Source organism: Opisthocomus hoazin, chromosome 2, assembly GCF_030867145.1.
Source record: "Opisthocomus hoazin isolate bOpiHoa1 chromosome 2, bOpiHoa1.hap1, whole genome shotgun sequence".
Lineage (NCBI taxonomy): Eukaryota > Metazoa > Chordata > Aves > Opisthocomiformes > Opisthocomidae > Opisthocomus > Opisthocomus hoazin.
The window spans coordinates 29,861,005-29,881,216 of record NC_134415.1 but is presented as its reverse complement, the minus strand read 5'-3'; the positions used below and the strand labels follow the sequence as shown (position 1 = coordinate 29,881,216).

General features: G+C 48.0%; 1 protein-coding gene across 1 annotated transcript in view; it reads right to left on the bottom strand.

Moving 5' to 3' along the window:
- The window catches only part of TGFB2 (transforming growth factor beta 2), a 69,603-nt gene extending 58,778 nt beyond the window's left edge, over positions 1-10,825 (bottom strand). Inside the window, exon 1 of the mRNA XM_009932814.2 lies at positions 10,065-10,825. Coding sequence (XP_009931116.1) covers positions 10,065-10,407 — 343 coding nt within the window. The 5' untranslated portion in view covers positions 10,408-10,825. The remainder of the gene's footprint in view (positions 1-10,064) is intronic.
- Positions 10,826-20,212: the final 9,387 nt, after the last annotated feature.

The following is a 20,212-nucleotide window of genomic DNA, read 5'->3' as shown; positions in this document are numbered from 1 at the left end:
ATACATCCCAAGATATCTTGAAGATGTGGCTGTTTTCTGAAACAAAGTAACGGCACTTCATACCTGATCCAAAGACTTTTGTAGTCAATGGAAAGACTTCCAGTGTTTTCAGCAGGCTTTGGACCAGGGCCTTTAAATCTGGGGAACGTACCCTCAAAAGGCAGAAAAGTTGAAAGATTTGACTGTATCACATGTATAGCTGGCCTTGTGGCAAGTGTGCATGAGGCAGATTCCTTTCCAGACTCTACCTCAACAAATACACTTCCAGCCAGAGAAAATTAAGTCTCCCAATAAAGCAGGTAAATAATAGGACTCCAGCTTGGAAGGGGGTAGATTCCTTCAGACACACGATATTGTTATAGCTCAGTCTCTGGCCACCTTTATAAAGATCTCTTTTTCTAGATCCTTTTGGGGCTCTTTTCTTCCCTGATTAGCAAGAGGAATGTGAAATTTCCAAATACATGGCTCCTAGCATCAGGGAGAAATGCAAGATGGGGTGGGGGAATCCAGATTCAAAGAGGGAGAGAAAGCTCAGACCCCCAACAATCTGTTCATGTCCATTCTAACTGGGACAAAGCTGCTCGCCTAGCTCCCTCGCTTTCCAAACTGCATATCCTGGCAGGGAGCCTCTCAGTTCCTATCGCACCACCAGATCAGAACAGCAGATTTATTTTCAAGAAAGCTGGAAGTTGTTCCTCACTCACAAACCTAAAGACGGATGATGTCTGCTGCAATAGCCTGCCATTATGCGCTAGGTAAAGACACAACAAGCACAACAAATGAAACGTACAGACATCTTTCAGCGTGCCTCGATGTTGAAATGTGGCTACTTCACTTCCAAAGTGTGCATTGGGAAAAATTTGAGTATAGAACAGTGATTGGCACAAGACACATACAGCCCTTGCTCTGCCAGAGAGGCCCAGAGCCAACTACAACAGCCAAGAAAACTGGGCTGGATCTCTCAGAGATTGGGCAAGAATGAGAACACCAAGGATCTGCATGGATCCAACACATCTCCAGGTAGTTTAAAACATCCTATCATATTGGAGAATACAACGTATCACTTCTCCTTCCCCAAGGGCAAACATCGCCTGTGTGCCCTGTAGGCATCTGGATGAAGAAATGAACTGCCAGTACCACATGTGTCAGTGGACCTGATCCCCGGTGTCCATAGATTTTGCTTACCAGGTATTCATTAAGTGTTCTGTATTGTTGAGTCAACTGGATCAATTCCTGCATCAAACCCTTGAAGCATGAAAGCCAGGAACTGCAATGCAAAAGGCAGAGCTGCCCTTCCATCATCACATTCACGGGGGAGCAGAGATGTCTCTCAGCTTTGCTAAGCTCCGCCGCCTCTGGCAACAAGCAAAGAAGGGACAAGGTGCAGCAGTCTGCCACAGGCTTTGGTGAATGCTGGATCCCAGCAGCACTGTGCCTGCCAGCTACTTCTGCCGTTATTTCAACCCACTGCTGCATCTGAAGGGGGTAAATTTGCTGCATAGTTTTCACACGTCACTTGAAAGATGGAAAGTTTTGCAGGTGTTCTTCCCAGTGCAGACCTTGGCAGTCCTAGAGCAGATCTTCATGACCGTTTGCCCAAAGCTCCAAAAAAGTCAATTTTTACATCACACTGGACAACACTTTACTATGAGGGTGGTGATGCACTGGCACAGCCTGCCCAGAGAAGCCCTGGATGCCCCCTCCCTGGCAGTGTTCAAGGCCAGGTTGGATGGGGCTTTGAGCAACCTGGTCTAGTGGACGGTGTCTCTGCCCTTGGCACAGGGGTTGGAACTAGATGATCTTTAAGCTCCCTTCCAACCCAGACCATTCTACGATTCTATGATTCTGTAACACCCACTCAAATAAGCAAGGACTACACTCTCTTCAATTTGGGGTACTGGAGGTCATCTGCAAACACAACTGAGGGCTGAAGATTATTAAGTATTATTGCACAGAAGCCTTCATCAAGTATAGGATTGCTAGATACTCTCTGACCGCTTCAAAAGAGTCAGCCCTGCTAAGATCTACTAGCTTTTCAGCCTCCTGAGCACAAAGTCCACCCACAGGGTTGGGGTTTTGTGTATGTCGTGCCTTTTTTTTTTTCCTTTCCACCCCAAGGAATGAAAACCAACATGTTCTGATTCCTATCTTTCAATCATCACCATGGTAGAGATAAGTTACCACCACCATTTCAGCTGAGCTAGCTGCTGAATTGCAAATGCTATACGTAAACAAAAATAAGAAAGAGAAGAAATTTCAACCGGCTTAGCTTGCCTTTTAAAATTCAAGGCAGGGCAGGGGTTTGAGAGAGATGAAGCCAGGGAAAACACTGGATACTAATACCAGCCAAACAGGGAAAAATAACGAAGTTGTAAGCCTGAAAAACTGAAGTGGAAAGAATGACAGATTTACTGCTGCATTTGATGCACATAACCACTGATAGACTCTTCCCAGGAAGTGTTGAAATAACCATCACTGAAATGACTCCAGAAGCTAAAAATTAAATTATCTTTCCCAGAACATTCCAATTTGGGCTTTGGCAACAACAGATGTTTTAATGCTCTTAAATACATGCACGCACGTGTGTACGCACATGCACACACGCACATGTATACTTAAGTACAGTATCCTCTTTCACACAAGACCTCCCTCTTAGTTTTCACAAAGTCAGACTGAACCTACAGTCATTCTGCAAAGTCTTTTCTTCAAAGTGTCTGCTCAAATGTAGAACTGTCAGATTAAGCAACCCATAAGGAGTCTTACAGCAGCTCCAAGTTATGAATGAATGGTTATTTGTGAACTCGCCTGTCAAGACAGATGTGGTATTTGTCAGTGCAGTGTGGGTTAGATATGGTGGGAAGGAGCCAAACAAGCAAAGTGAAAGGTCAGTATCACAACATTTCCCTTTTTCCCCCCTCAGTTTGCCTAAAATGATGCCACAGCTTTTGCTGAAGCGTAACACAGTAGTCCACTTTCATGCAACCTACTATGCCTCTTTGAAAAGCAATATTCACACAAGAACAGTAGAAGAAAAATGGGTGCAGAGGAGGAGAACAACAGGAACATTTTGGTGCAAGAAAGCTACCACAGAGAGACAAATCCAAGATGCACAGAAAACAACGTATCTTTAGAAATTTGGTAATAATTGAATCAAGACCACCCTATGGAAGCTGAAACACAATGCATTGTTTTTCTTATATTAAAACCCTGTATTACAAGGATCACAGGTTAATTCATGTTGGGAGGGAGATCTAGTTCAACCTCCAGCTCAAAGCAGGATGAACTATTAGATCAATCTACCATTTGCACTTTATACAATTATTTATAATAAGCTGAAGTCAGCATCCCACTCTGCTAGGTCTCATATAACAAGAAAAAGAGGCTCCTGGCCGAGGGGGTTTCAGCGGGTAAAAGCTCAGCTCTACAATGAAGATCTTGAATCTGTCAATGAGCATCACAGATTAAACTAAAAGGAACCCTTGCTTCTCATCCAAATTAAAACTTAAATGAGGAAGAGATGTTCTAAAGATGCTCTCCACACTCTCTGTCGTAAATCTGCTGCAGGGATGACCAGGAGGTCTAGCATCTGGAAACCCAACGTGGACACCAGGGAACCCATACAGCAACACAAGATGCATTTCAGTGGAGCCTGTCTTTGCACAGCGAGCGAGCAGTTTCTCTGTGCTGCTGTCCAAACTCGCCCTGCCTGACCACTTCTGCGAGGGGCCAAGCAGCGCGCACGAAAACCTGGCTGCTTTAGAGGACGCTATGCTACCCAAAGAAGCAATTTCTCTACTCTCAACCAACTTGCAGAGCACCAAATCTGTATAAAAACCTGCCCACCAGAGAGGTCTAATGAAAGCAGGTCTAGCACTTCAATTCTCCAGGGCCAATCTTGTGCCATTCGAGCTAAGAGAACCATGGCGCTAAACAGGCTCATGAGCCATTCATAAGTTCAACTGCTCACACTGGAAGGAGATAAATCACAACCCTTCACATCAAGTGTTTTTTTCAACTCTTCATCCTCTTGTCAGCAACAAATCTTTTGTGTTTCTCCTCTACACCTTGCAGCTGTATGTCTCCCACAGTTGGGTGCCCAGCTACAATTACTTAACAGCAGCAAGGACAACGAGGACAAGCATGAGAGATCTGTTTTAAGAAGAAACATAGCTGCTTCAGATAGATAGACTGCTACAGGAAGCCAACCGACAGTGATGCTGGAGCTAGGCACCTACTAGTCCACATCACAGACTGAAAGAGAAACGAGCAATGGCCTGTGGTTGAAGGCAGGATGCAAACTTTCCCTAAACAAATGACCAAACCAAACTTTGCAGTCTAAACAAATCAGCAGAGACATCTGTAACACAGTAGCACATTCAATAATACCTGGGGAGCGTATCATCCTCAAGCTAGAAACCGCCCGCTTAAAAACGTGCAGCATGTGGTTTCACAACAGGAGTCGAGACATTTGTGAGTCTTCACTCATGACTTCTTTTGTCACCATACCCTGGGGTTCCTCTCTTTATCTGTAACACAGGAGCAGTCTAGCACAAACACTGCAAAAGCAAAAGAAGCCAGGGTCATGGGAGTACTGCAGAGCCTCTTCTTTCCTCTCTAAAAAATCCTGTAAAGTATTTCCTCCTCACTGGACTCCGATGCCCAAATGACAAATTTCAATGCCGCGAGAGGGATTTCAGCTGTCTGGCTTTGTTCATCCCTGCAAATGCGCCATAAACTGGGCTCCAATTCAGGAAGCTAATTAGGCATACACAGAGCCTTAACGTTAATGAGTCCATTCATGTGTGTGAAGCTCTGTGCTGATGAAGCTCACCAAGGACGACAGCCAGGAGTCCTCATTCATCTTTTTTCTCAGCTCTGGTGCAGGTAGGAACCTCAAACTGACAGCAAAACGCTGGAAGTTGTAACTTCAAAGTAACACAGCCATCCTGATGACCACTACTGTTCTCATGCAGTGCACCAGGGATGAGCAAGGCTAAAACCAGCAGCTAATTAAGATGATACTCTGCTTTCTTCACACAATCACCCACTCACACCCAGACCTGCAACTAAGCGGACCTAGCAAGAGCGGCATGAGCTCTGGGCACTCCCTGCAGATCTCCATCCACGAGCAGAAGACAAGCGCACATTTCCAGATAGATCTCTGGGACTGTAAAACACCCACCCTGCCAACGGGCTAGTGGTTGGGGAGCAGCAGGAGCAGTGATGCACATCTAATCTTTTCACTCACCAAATTAGAGTGAAAGTGCCCCTTTAAAGCAGACAGAATCACAGAATCACAGAATGGTAGGGGTTGGAAGGGACCTCTGTGGGTCATCTAGTCCAACCCTCCCGCCGAAGCAGGGTCACCTACAGCAGGCTGCACACCAGAGACAAACTTGAGGAGGGTTATGACAAGGGCTGGGGAATATAGCCCTACATTTCTGTCTTGCAGGTTTTCCAACCTTGAAGCACTAAAGAGGGGAGTCATGAATGTTTTGCTTTTCTGTAGGCTTCATCCTCTGGAAGAAATGCAGGGGCCATGCACCAGCCAGACCGGCTTGTGGACACCCCCCCCCCCCAGCCTACAGCAAGTCGCGGGTGTTTCGGAGGGCGGGCAGGAAACACACGCGGCACTCTCCATCCCCTGCTCCACGTGAGTGGGAGCGGAAGACGAGAGCACTCCAACTTCAGCTGCCCTTGGTTACTGTACCAGAGCATGTTACTTATTATCCCTCTTAGTAAGTAGAGGACTACTGTCCAGAAAACTACCCTGCTCCTTTTTAAAGCTGTTTGCAATTTCCTGGTTTTTGTCATCACCACCTAGGAAGACTGCAATAAGTGCCATACTTGAACAAGGAGCAAGGAACTGTTCCTCCCATGTCTCTCCTTGGGGAAGCCTTTGCATTGCTTCAGGTCCTCTCTGCAAACCAGAAGAGTAAGCCTGGCAAGCATGCCCTACAAGAGGTGCTCCAGAGCACGACAACAGGACCAGCATAGCCTGAAGGTTTTAAAATGAGGTATTCCTTCTGAGACTGTTTCCATATCATTAACAACATAGGAAATCCTAAAAGATTAAGTTGTGTGTTCTGCTAAATGCAAACACGCGCGAGCTGCAGAGCCGTAGCTGTTAACATCGTGGTAATGATGCAGTCAGTGCCGGCAGATGCAGAGCACAGCTGCTCCTGCAAAACTAATTCTGGTACCCTGAAGACAAGGAGCCCACATAGGTGTAATTGCTGGTAAATCGAGTCCTTGTTGATAAAGTAGAAGCATATCATTGTGCCCAGCCAGGTTATAATGTTGTCTTTCATGAGGTGAATATTCAGCAGAATGATGGTCTATGTAAAGCAATATTCACGGTACGGAGCTCCCAAGACTAATGCTACCACCCAGTGCAGGCTGGAATCCATGGAGGCTCCTTCACGCTGAAGTAGTTTAAAATCCACGCAAAGCCAGGCCCAAACCCAGAACTGTGATTTCTCAGGCTACCGAGTACTTACAGACCTTATCTTCAAGAATGCAGAAAACTTTAAAATTTACCTGCCTTAGCCTTAAGCCATCAGCACTGACCAGCTCACGGACCGTGATAAAAATTGCCGTGAATGAAGAGGACAGAATTGGGCCGCAGCCCCCGCACACTCGTGTCGCCTGTTATTCTTGAGTACCCCAGTTATGCACCAGTATTGCAATTCGCAATCCTTCACAGTGCTGGCGTTAACTTTCTGTTTATCGTCAGCACAACGGTGGTTATCACCCAGCCTCAAGTAAGTAACTAGCTTAAGTATCAGGCCCTAGATAATCCATGAAGAACTGATCAGTAATAAACTTCTAAGGTGGCCCAGCCTTCACAGGAATCAGTATTAAGCATCTGCTCAGCTAACTTCGCCTCAGCACAGAATTCGCACGAACCCTGTCCGATGTTGTGCTCAGCTCCCCTACCCCACCTCCCTCTTCAAAACGCTCCATAAAACAACTCCATTTCCGACTGCCAAGTGGACTTAGGAGAGATTCAGACTCTCAGTATCTAATCCATGCTGTAGCGAGCACAACAGAGGCAGGCACGCTTGACAGACAAAAGCTTTTTGGTTTTTTCAAACCTCTTTGTAGTATTTTTTTTTCCACCACTACTTTTCAGATCTGTCGGTTTTGGGTCTGGCAGTCCCTGACTCGCTGAATTTCCACATATATTCTGACCTGATGTGTCTTTAACCTCAAGTGGACTGTCAAGCCAGATGCCAGATGCCCCCTTACTTCCTCAGTGCAAACTATCAGTAAACCTTAGCATAACTTCACTTTGAGCCTTAAACTAACAGCATGTGAAAAGATTAATACGAATAAACTCAAAACTAATCAGATCCCTTCTTTAAATGTTGACACAGTATTATTTATATCCCATAAATACCTTCTTGACTAAAATTCATCCCAGGAGATTGGCATCTTGCCAGTTCTATTCATATTTACTGTATTTATACAGTACAGTTGGCCAAGGATAATATTTAAGACAAAATATGCCTTAGGGTATATACAATATCTCTTATAGTTTTCCTTTTAAATCTCCTCATTGCTAAAAATATTTAGTCTGAACTTTACAAAATGCCCCACAAAGACCTATCAGCGATCTGTAGTGATATATTGCTGACTATGAGTATAATTAGAGCATATTTGTAATACTTGGGTTGTAGTCAGTTACCGAACGCTAACAACTTGCGCTAAAAACTGAACCACTGATCTTTCCCATGCCTTCCTTCCAGCAGCTTTTGACCTCCAGTGCGTTCACACTGATCCCCTTCTCCCCTCCTGCTTCCCTCCGATGCAGCAGAAACCGTAGAGTTAAAAAAATTCACTCCGACATGTCCAGGGGAACGCGCCCGCGGCCACCAGAGCTGCGCTTTCAATTTCTTCCTTTAAAATATGGTGGAGCGATTTCTTCCTTTCTGTCTTTTTTGGAAAGGTTCGCTCCATCCAGCATAACTAGAGAGCAGTGGAAAAACAGTTAACCTACTTACTCTGATGTTAGCGACAGCCCTCGCACAGTAGTACTGGATCCGCCGCTAACTGGCCCTCCGATCCCAAACGTCTGATGCACTCTGTTGGTAGGTACCTGCAATCTCCCTCGCTCCTCCAAAACCTCTATCGATACCTCAGCACACATCTGGCCTCCGACAACGTTTTAAAAATAAGAGTCTCACACCATCCAAGTCGCACACCACAGATACTTTAATTTTCTGGAAAGTGTGCGGCCGCGTTTTGGACCATTGGTTCTTTGTAGTTTGATCATGCAAGGAAAAAGGACAGCAGTGCTCGGGACGGGTGCCTTTCACAGTTCTCGGAGACTCTCTGTTACAGGGTCAACTCCACAAGCCAAGGCAGTGCTGTTGGTTGTCCTAACCTTTGCCCACAGGCGCTCACTCCTCTGCTCGGGGCATGACCCGATGGGTCTCAAAACACGAGTGCTGACTTCCACCAAAAACACCACCAAACCACTACAGTGCACCTTCCTGGAAAACAGGCACCATGTCTGTCTGCTCTCTGCTGCTCTGACTTACACAGAACCTCTCTGCTCGTACCCGCCTGGCTCCAAATAGACTTTTTTTTTTTTTTTTAGTAAGAAAAAAAGTACTTCTTCCCCGAGGGTAACAAGGGTGGAGTGTATTTATCATGGCTATTATGGATGGTGCCATAATTAAAATAATAAAATGGCTCTGAGGGCCAGGATGTCCTGTACCTGATGCTGTCATTTAAGAAGGAAAGGAAGAAAGGGAGGCAGCTGCACTGAGCGCGGGGTTCAGATACCTTGGCTGGCATCCTGGGACTATCACATGCAAGACGCAGCAAGCCCCAAAGCTACAACTTGCTAAACTAAAAATAAATAAGGGGAAAACGCAATTAGAAACTCTAGGATAAAGTTACCAAGATGGCTGCATTATCTATTTAAGCAAGAGGTATGTGCTTCTCAAAAACAGACAGCAAGTACATCGGGCATCAAGTGGCGGGGGAGGGAAGAGAGAGAAAAGCGAGCTAAACGAAAAGAGTAGGGACGAGGTTTTGGATACGCGAACGGTGAAGTGATTTGCTGCTTCTGGTATTTCACTTTCCTCGGTATGATGATGATCTAGATTCTTTTAAGGGAGTCTGGTGCTTTTTCTTTCCTCTTTTTTTTTTTTCCTCTATACACTTAAACTTCACTACCAAAACAAAAAGGCACATCGTTACAATTATTCATCACTCTAAGTGGATTTGGTCAGCACAGAGCATTTGTATCCCCATCCCCTCCCCCCTTTTTTTTTTCCGTACAAAACGTGGCGCGGATCACCAGAAGGTCGTTAAAACCAGCAAAACGCAGACGGGCTGAGACAGGTTCCAAGAACCGAGGCTACCCAGAAGGGAAAACTTTTCCTGTACCTGACATGAAAGCGCCCACGAACCGAAGCGGGAGGCTGGTGAAAGCGGGAGGAGGGGGGAGGATGTCTCAGCCCCGTCCCCCCGCCGAGCACCAGCGCGAACAGCGCTCCGCGGGGCGATGTGCGGGGGGGGGGGGGGCAGACAGAAGAGGAGCCGGTGGCTTTTTTTTTTTGTTTTTTTAAAGACCTCCTTTTCTTCTCAGTTATGGAGAGATGGAAACCTGCCCGATCTCCTGCCCGACACTCCAAGGGAAACAACAGCAGTGGAAAGATATTGGCCCCTTCTGGAGGCTGCACGGGGGGCTGCGGCCAGCGCTGGGGAGGGAGCGGGATCCCGGGCGGGGGGGGAGGGGGGGAAGCTACGCTCAGGTACGCGGTGGCGGAAAGTAGAGGCGCTTTTAGGGACTCCCGGGCGACTTCAGGGGGGATCGGAGACCCCGCGCGTCTGGGAGGGCAGCTGACCCCCCCCCACTCGGCACACATGCCCCGCCACCTAACCCAAACCCTAGAAGCCGCCACCTAAGAGCCGCCGAGGCCAGGAGCGAGCCCGGCGCAGGCGGCAGATGATGATGATGATGCACAGGGCTGGTATTTGAAGGTGCCGGGCACTGCCAAACCCCGGGGGCAGAATTACACGCAGACGCACAAACACGGAGGACTTACTTTCGGGGTAAAAAGGCTGCATGTCTATTTTGTAAACTTCTTTGGCATAGTACTCCTCGTCGCTCCTCTCCCTTTCGCAAGTGGCAGCTCTGTGGTTGGCCTTCTCTTGCAGCAGGTCCCTGGTGCTGTTGTAGATGGAGATGACCTCCGGGGGCACCTCCTCGGGCTCGGGGTACTCGTCCGGGGGGCTGGTGAGCTTCAGCTTGCTCAAGATCTGGCCCCGGATCGCCTCGATCCTCTTGCGCATGAACTGATCCATGTCGAGGGTGCTGCAGGTAGAGAGGCTGAGAGCCACGGTGGCCAGATCCACGGTGAGGAGCACGCTCAGCAGATAGCAGTGCATTTTAAGCCTTTAAATACAGCGCCCCCCAAAAAAAGAGTGACTTTGACAACGAACGACAACAACACCACCGAAAAGGGGAAAAAAATGTTGAAAAACTAAAAAGGGGATGTGTGCAAACAAAGGGGAAGATCTGCAGACAAAATGCAGTTAAAAACCGGACTGCAAGGACGACTTGCAATCGAAAAACGCACGGGAGGCGTCGGTGAAAAAAATACCAATTATAATATATTAAAAAAAACCAAAAAAGACAAGTTGCTGCAACTAGATAAAATTCGGGGGTGGAGTGAGCGGGGCAGCAAAAGAAGGGGAAGGGGAAAAAAAAAATCAAACAACCCCCAAACAGATAAACAAACCTGCGAACCCAGCAAACGGGAGCGAGAGTGTCGGCAGCGCGCTGGCGGAGCGGGCTGGAAAACCGAAAATCGAAGGGAAAAAAAAAAAAAAAAAATCGGGGCGGGGGGGGGGGGGGGAGGAGGAGGGGGAGAAGCGGCGGCGGCAGCGCTGGGCAGTGCCGGGCGCTGCCGCGGCCGGCGGGGCAGGGGCTGCCGGCGCGGAGCCCCCGCGGCGGGTCCCGGCGGGCAGCGGCACCGCCCCGCGGCCGGCGGCGCTCAGCCCCCGCGGCGGCGCCGGCTGAGGCGCGCACGTGTGCGCCGGGCTGCGCCGAGTCCCGGCCCCGGCGGCCGGGCGGAGCGGCGGGCGGCGGCCCCGGCCCCGGCGGAGAGCGGCGGCGGCGATCCCCGGTCCGGCCGCGTCCCGCAGGCTGCTGCGCGCGCCCCGCGCCGCATGCACCGACCCACCCCCGCCCGGGCCGCTGCGCGCCGCAGAGCCTCTTCCAGCTCCCTCCTCTTCCTCCTCCTTCCCGAGCACCAACCCCGCGCCGCAGTCAGCCAGGCAGCGCCGCCGCCCCGACGGCCTCCCGCGGATCGCAGGCGCGGAGCGGCCGCCCCGGGGCTGGCCGCGGCGCAGCGCCGCTCTCCCCCGGCCTCCCCCGCCGGGCCGGGGCTGGCCCCGGCGCGCAGCTCCCGGCGGATGGAGCGCTCCGCCCGCCGCCGGCCCCTCGGCTCTCCCCGCGCGGAGGGGACGGCCGCCAGCAGACAGCATCGCGGCCGCGCGGGGAGAGGGGGATTTATACGGCCTCCCCGCCCCACGTGCTCACCTCGCCGCGGAGTGACGTGGAGGGGCTGCGGGGAGCGGAGGGCTCCGCGCCTCGCCCCGGGGAGGGCAGGGCAGGGCAGGGCAGGGCGAAGCCGCTCCCGCCGGGCTGCTGCTTGTTACCCTCTGGGTGTTTTTAACAGAAGGAGGGCTGCGACGTCTCGTGCGCCCATCGCTGAAGCGACTGGGCCAAACGGGAGGAGCTGGGCGCCTCTTGCGAACCGAGGGGCCCGGGCTTTGCGCTGCCCCACGCCCGGCCCCCCGGTTCCGGGCAGTTCGCTCCCCGCCGCCGGGCCGCGGGTGAGGGGTGCTGGCCGCCGGGCTTCGAGGAGGGTTGGCTGCTCCTCCGAGCTCTGCTCTCCCGTCGGAAGCGTGCGAATGCGTCCTCACCCCACGCTCGGCAGAAGCTCCCGAGCCCCACGCGCTCGGGCTGCGCCTGTAATTCCATTTTTCCGCTGCCTCCTTCGGCCACAGCGAACGCCACGGGCTCCGTCTGTGCCCGCTCCAGTGCGTGTGTAATACGGGGAAGGGCTGGCGCTTCGGCCTGCGGAGGACAGCTGCCCTCCTCTGCCCCAGGGAAGCACCCTGCAGTCTTTCGCCACCCGTTTACAGCCCCTGTACATGAACACTGGCTTTAGGAAGCGGTGAAGTCACCTTTTTCTTTACCCTCACCTGTCTAGCCCTGTCTTCCCTTCTGAATTCAGACAGCACCGGTTTTACTTGCCAGGAGTTTCCAATCACACCCTCCTACGCGGCACAAGGCAGCTTCTGAGGAACCTCTGCTTTGTTTCCAGAGATCAAGACCCGTGCAGAAGAGGCACTCGAAGGGCCACTGGCACTCAGGGGCACAGCGGGGCCATCGCCCGCAGTGCTACAGGCAAACACACGCAACAGCAGCGAGAGCGGGTGACCGGGACCTGTCTGAAAGCACGACGAGAATCGTGTCAGGCACAAACCAAAGACCACACCTCAGGAGCCATCTTCCTTCTGCAAAACGTCCCAATGTTTTCTGCAGCTCGGGAACGGCAGCCTTGCAAGGAAAAGCGAGTGTTTTTCCTTCCCAGCGTGTCGGTGAGGACAAGCGCTTCCTCGGAGCCACCGTGGCCGTGCCCTGGGGTGACGCGGGGGCCCAGCGGCTCGGAGCTGCTGTTGGCAGTGGCAGGGCTCTGCGGGAGGGGAATCCTGCACCAGCGCAGCCCGCTAACCCGAGCGCTGATGTGGGCACCAGCAGAGAACAGATTCGCCGAGAGATGAGGAGCTAAGAAAACAGATTATTTACAGGCACGTGTGCACACGCAGGCTCTGAAAGCAAACGTGCCCCCCCTTCCTTCGAAGTGCGCGGGTATGTACGGCGCGGCAGACACAACCGAGACCGCATCCTCCCCGTGCAGGAGTCAGCGGTGCTTTCCACTGAAATCTGTGAATTCCTGCGAGGTCAGGTTAAACGTCTCTGCCACAACACCACGCTTTTACTGCTGTACAGGTCAACGCGCTGCTCCTGCTGACCTCAGAAACACAGCTGCAGTGTCAGGCATGGCAGCGTTTCCAGAATTACCCAAATAAACATGCAACCTCAAGGTGTAGACTCAGCTGGTTTCACTTCTGCAACACACCTGTACAAAACCAAGGGGACAGGTCCTCGAGCTGTTACATCTCACAGCTCCGCTGCTAACCAGCTGAAGAACCAGCTCCGTTACATGAGGTACCTCAACCACAAATACTTCCAAAGAAAAGGGTTATTAAATTATTTCCTCCAAAGGCTACAGCTGAAACCATGGAGAAGTTCCCGACACAGCATCCGTGGACCCGTAACGCCCTGCTGCTCTAAAGGCACTGCCCACCGCTTGCCTCGTGGGCTTCGGAGCAGCCCTGGGGACGGCGCTCAACACCCTCCTCCTGTAGGAAACTTCCCACCACCTCTCAGAAGACCCCCGCAGATAGATCCCTCCCAGATCGCAAAGCGTTTTGATCCTTGCAAGTTTATTTTTATTGCAGTTTGGAGAAAAATACCCCAAACTTCAAGATGCTCTGCTGGAGGTGACCAAACCCCCACGTGCTTGGTGTCCGGCCGGCCAGGCTGCCCATGCTTCCCTTCCAACCCTTTTGGTGTGACGCAGGGCATCAGGCTTACCCACGTGCAGGTCTCTGTTTCACTTCACCAAAGCTCAACTCCCTAAAACCTTCTGGTGTCACCACGGTGATGTTTTTGCCAGGCAGAACCTCCTGGGCACAGCAGCAGAGATGGGCTTCAGCTTCTCCCTCGCAAAAGCCCTGGCCACTGGAGCCACATCCCCAGCAGCTGCAGAAGGCCCATCACCCATGCCTGAGCCCAGGAGTGACACCTAACTGCTAGCCAAATCATTCCCATACACATCGACATTCATGAACAGCAACTTTCCATTTTGTAATGGAACGTTCCATATCTGGAACGTACACATCGTGCTATAGATCATGATATACCTGACCTTATTTCTAAAATCTCTCCCCTGCACGTTCAAGGGTTTGGGGTTTTTTTTGCCATAGAAGTCCTGCAAACTAGACTTTAAACAGGTGACATTTCTACCTTGCTACAGCGAGGAAACGCACTGAAGAGGCCATCACAGATCGTCAGAAATGACGGAGCCAAACTGTGAGCACTTCACAAAGTTGGATGAGAGCAACATCATCAGGATTCAATGATCACGTGCCCTTCTGCACAGGCAAGCCAGCTCCCACATCCTACCTTCAATGTTCAGGACTGATATCTGTCAAAATCATCCCAATTATGGCTTTGTCTTTTTTTTTTTAGCCTGACAAGCTTTTTATTTTTCATTCATTCCAGAGTAATCTTTATTTAATGATTACCTGTTAGTTTCAAAAGCTGCTGGGATTATCAGACACTAAAGTTTACCTCAGCTTACACTTATCTGTTCCCTGTGCCTTTGTGAAACGGACTTACCCCGTGGGGCTGCTGTCAGTGGAAGCTTTGTAAGGCAAAAAGCTGGAGTGGGCCCTTAGCGCGCATACACGGAAAGAACAGAACTTATCTGTTTGGGAGCTTTTAATTCAATACAATACTGTCTTTTTATATATTGATTTTTTTTTTAATAAACAGTAACTGTTTATTAGAAAAACAGGGACACCTGGAAAGTTACTTCACTAAACGTAAAGGTTTCATGTTTCCTATTAACTTAAAAATTACATGGTCAGGATTTTACAATTTGTGGTTTCTTTTTAGATTGTTTTGGTTATACGCAAATGTGCTGTGCGAAATACAAAGGCAATAATCTTTCTAAAACTGCTGACGACCAGGTCATTAAGCAAGGTGGCTGGCCACATTTCATAAACTAAAGAACATTGTTGGAAGAGGAATAACTTTTAAAAGTTAAGAGGTGACTTTTGTAAACTCTTACACTGATGACGAGTGCAGGATGATTGCACAATTAATTCTTTGTGGCACGCACAGAAATCTGCAGCCGTAACTGTGGCCGTGTAGAATCTCGGTTATTCTGATGCAGGGTGCTAGGGAAAAAAAAATTTTGAATTCTCCTTTTTATAAAAATACATGTACGAAGGTTCAACTTGTAGGGCCAAGGTGGCACCTAATAAAGGTGCAGCAAAGAGGAGATGACAAATAATGGAAAATTGTAATATATACCGTAATAAAACCTCAGATTTTACTGTTTATTATCCTTAGTGAAGTAGAAGCCCGTACTTCTGTGCTGCACATTTCATCAGTGTGCACAGTAATGCCTGGATGAACTTGAGAGCAAATCCTGCTGACCTTGCTATAATACAAGCAGCCCCACTGCCCCTAGGATTGCATTTCACACAACCACAGCCCACTCCTGCAACACTCGTGTGCCAGAAGATAAAGGCTACTTTATAGAACATGCTGTTTGACACGCAAGACTGCTATCCATATATACATACACATATGTAACTACTTGTCAACTTACAAATCAAAGGTATGTTGCTGATATAAAGAGACAGAGCGCGCGTGCGCCTATTTGCAGGAACAAGAACTTTTTATACATATGTGTGTGTTTATTAAAAATACATTTATAAGATATATAAAAATATGTGTGTAGATCTATAAATATATATAAAAACATACATCAAAAGTTCTCATTCCTACTATATATTTTACATATTTGTTCCTATATATATAAAATATATAAAAAGAAAGTTCTCATTCCTACAAATAGCTTCAATATCTTTAGCAGAAACAATCACAGGAGAGTAGTCAACAGGATCTGGTCAAAAAAGCCATTCAGGTGTCACCTCTGTGATCTCATGGAACAGCTCCACCTCCACCATCGAGCGAGAACACAGTATTACAGCGAGCCGTAACATACCCACAGCAGTGCATAGTCTGCGTGTTTAAAACTGTACCTTAACAAAAGGCATCTAGAATGCAATTACAAAACAAACAAACAAAAAGGAACTGTAGGCAGGATCCTGATCCCAATACACCTCACCTAGAATGACTAAAATTTGAAGGAAAGGGGAATGTTCAGGTGGTGTTGAGATATTATAGCTGCCCATTAGTATAACTCCCCCTCAAAAAAAGTCTCATAGATAAGGGGGAAAAAGGAACAGAAGGGAACGTGACCATTGGTCTGTGTTTCAGTGCTAGGGTTATTATCCACATCTTACATGGCTTGGATTTGACAACCCAGAGTTGGGTTGTCTACAACTTCCCTGTAGTAAAGATGCCTCCTCTCTCCAAAGAGCACAGCTGGACATTAGGGGGTCTAGGAAAGCAACGCAATGATCAACCATCTAAACCGGCCTATCCTAAAAATATACATGTTTTCTGTAAAGGCTGTGCACACCACTGCTGCATCCAAAGAGGCTTCTGCTTCCAACTGCCAGTCCCCATCTTTAAATCAGCTAAGGCTGAAGTCTCGCTGAAAATTTTGTGAATGCCAGAGAAGCTCCCCCATGGTTACAGCTCCGAGAGTTTGATCCCCTCACGTGCTCTTCCAAATCTGCTCGTCAGCCCTGAGGATGCCATGCTAATCTTCTCTGTATTGTTCCAGTTTTAGTCCACGTACCACCAAAAAAAAAAAAAAAAAAAAAAAGGCCTTCCTTAATCCTAGCACCTGTGGTTTTAATCACCACAGGAAATCCTGTTTCCACTAAAGTCAGTAAGACTTAAATATCGTCAGAGGAAAATGATCAGATTCACTAATTAAAATAAAAATAAAAAGGGAGACATATAAGCACAGCAGCTTATATACCAGAGGGTCTTGACATCTACTTAAAGCAAGCATGACAAAGTGAAGACAGTAGAGTAAAAGTCATCCCTTTAATCTCAGCATTTGAACTCCTGACCTGCATCTCTTTCTCAGTATTACAGCTGTTGCCTTCTATTTCTGAACCGCTCAGTGATGATCTGGGTTATATCTCCTTAAGTAACACACAAAGGATATCTCTAAATACTGTATTCCTAACGCAGCATCTGCAAGAGTTTATTCAACCAATTAAAATTAGGTAACTCAAGTTAGAATATGCACCCAGATTGCACTGTTGAAGTTTTAAGAAGATTATGGATAAAGTGAGATTAATGGGCAGCAACTTCAAAAATGGGCCAGCCAGTAATGCCATATTTGCAGTCATATTCTGCAGCTACAGAAAACAAACAGCCCTGGGTCTGGAGTTCTGTCTTCTTCACACGCGGCTTGCGCAGTCTGCACAGAAGAAAAGCTCCAATAAGCTAATGCAGCTTCAGAAATGTTTTTTCCTAATGATTTGTAAGCAACACGTGTTCAAGATGACCCCAGTGAGTTTACAGAGAGCAATGCATCATTTTATATTACCTCAGGAAAACAAACAAACCAAACCTCGTGCAATACCAAACTTTTGTGCTGCTCTCACCAGACCAGCTCTAGAGAAGGTCTTTGTGTTGCCCCTCAGCCTTACACATTTTTAAACCCATTTTCTATGCCTGGCTACTGAAATCCATCAAAGCCGTGTTCTTCAATGGCAGATCAAACTACAGCCTTCCAGCCAGACGGTTTGAGCTTGGGGACTCAATCTAGAAGTCGAACAGAAAGATCCATTTCTTGATAGTGATAATTTTGAGACAGATCTAGATTATTTTAGAGCTGGATCTAGAACAGGCCACCTACATGGAGTGGCACAGGTGTTCAGCATCTACTTGTCCTGAATCAACCGCCGTTCAGATGGGATTGCATTTAAGGACACCAACTCTCCTGGTTTTTAGCGGGGCCCTGCGGACCCAGCAGGCTACAAGATCTACACAGCTGCTCAGCTTTCCCAGCAGCAGGGCTTCTGAGCCCTGTACCCAGACAGGGGTGCTCTGTGCTTCCCCAACTCGTGCCACCCAGAGGCACCAGCCCAGGTCCAGGCTGCCTAAGGAAGCTGAGGAGCAGCTCCAGCGGCACACCTGCCAGGCCCAACACAGGGCTGAGCGCCATGCCCTGTCTGGCCGCACACCACACAAAGAACTTGTGCAACAACCCTTTCTGAAACACACACGATCCCCCCCAGCTGGGCGGTCTGCACTGGGAGTGTGCTCAGGGAAGCGTTCTCCAGAAGGACGGCAACCTGAGAGCACCTCCCCTGTCATCCAAGGCAGGCTGTGGGTTAAGGACAAAGATCTTTAAAAGCATAAAGAAGATCAAAAGAATTGTGGTGTTTTCCCACAAATTTAAGAGTCCAGTATTTTCTAGAAAAATAAGAGAAAGGTATTGTGCAAACAAGATTTAAGAACAACAGATAAGAACAACAGATACAAAGAATGGAGAGCTATCTTCATTAAGAATATCAAAGCCCAATCTGTGCTTTGGACATCAGCTTCTAAACTTCTCCATTGTGGATGTAGACCAACAGCTGAAATGCCTACTCTCACAAATCTAAGTGTCATTTGAACATCCACCTCATTAACAATGAAGTCGGAGCTTAGAAAAGCCTACGCGATGGCCAACAATGCAGATGTTAGACCCATACCACCTCACATAAAGGACCCGAGTCGCACCACTCCAGTCTCTTAAGATACTAAAATAAATGAATTCATCACAAGGCAGATGGTCCAGCAATGTGCTTCAACAGTAACTGAAGTGAATGAGAACCAAAGACAGCGGTCTGTCTCTGGTAAGCATAATATTGACGTTATAGAAAGACACACAGGTACTTAATTTCCTTTCTTTCTTGAACTGTCTTTTCTATAAAAAATGCATTTCACTTCTGCTTTAATTCCAGGTAATGACATCAAAACTTCAAATAAAAGAATGCTCCAGCAGTTAAAAAAAGGGCAATGAAAGTAACTAACATAGCAGATGCATTTCTGACACTGCTTTGTTTTGGCAGAGTAATGAGCCCTTACACTGAAGATCTTGCCTGAAGGTTCTGAAGAATCTTCACAGTCTTTTTGTTATCGTGAATTAACACCCACTTGAGAATTTTATGCAGCCTTTTCTTAGACAAAAAAGAAATCTTTACATAAGCACGTAAGATTTCAGCAGGTACTGTCAAGTATTTCACTTGCCTAAAAACCAGCTGTACACAAAACTACACTATTGTTACCAACACGTAGCTGTGCAACACCCTTTATTTATGAACCTTAAGCTCTTTTGAAACCCATTGGGGCTATAACTGAGGAAGCAGACCTACACAATGGTAGAAACGCTAACAACATGGTTTTGATCGCCCTTCATCTGTACGGAGCGCTGTGAGGTGGTGACTGCATGGATTACATCACGGGCAGGTACTTCAAAGTCTCAGTTACAAAAAGCAGTAAGCTCAGGTACTCCACCCTCCAGTAAGTTTTCATTCAGCTGCCTGACTTCAGGCACCCCTCCTGAAATGGAATGTAGGCTACCCTAAGCATAAGGCTGCTTCAAAAGCATACTCAGAAATCTCTGCCGTTGGCAGAGCTGGGAATGAAGCCCGGGACTGTTGACACCTGTACTCCTACCTGCAGCTTCCTACTCTTCTAATACATCACTGCCCACAAACCTTGTGATTTACGGATCACTTCAAAAACAAAAGCCTCTTTAGATAAACTGTACGCAGCCTGAAAGTCGATGCAAACATCCACATAATCAAGAAAGCTTTTCACTGCCATTTTGCTTGGATGAAGCAATGCTGGTATGCATTTCTGTTCCCAACAGGAATGAGAATGTCCTCCTTTACTGGGATATAAGTTAAAAGCAACAAAGCAATTGAATAGCCACAGGCTCTCAGTCACAATCTCCACGACCACACTCATAACGCAGTTTGTAAAGGGCTCAAATTGCTAGTGGAATCTTTAAGTACTTCAATATTCAAACATGTTTTAAAACTATGGCAAACAACCCTCTGTTACCTACTCTTTGTGATCGCACAACCCTGTAACAGACCTGATTTAAAGACCTGATTAGTACATAACATCAGCAGGTTGTCTATTTAGCTGTTTCTAAACTACACATTAAGTTTCTGGTAAGAAGTGTAACCAGCGTATCTTTTAAGTGAACCATTTCTATTAATTATTTAGTGACTTCTGAGAACAGTTATGCCTGCAGGAAATCCTAGCGGTATCAAACCTCAATGCAAGTCTGATCCTGGTTAGCAGTTCACAATTAACACCATATATACTGGAAACAGAATTAAGACACAGAAAGAAAATGTTGCAAAATACTGCTCAAAAAGTTCACTCACTGGCATG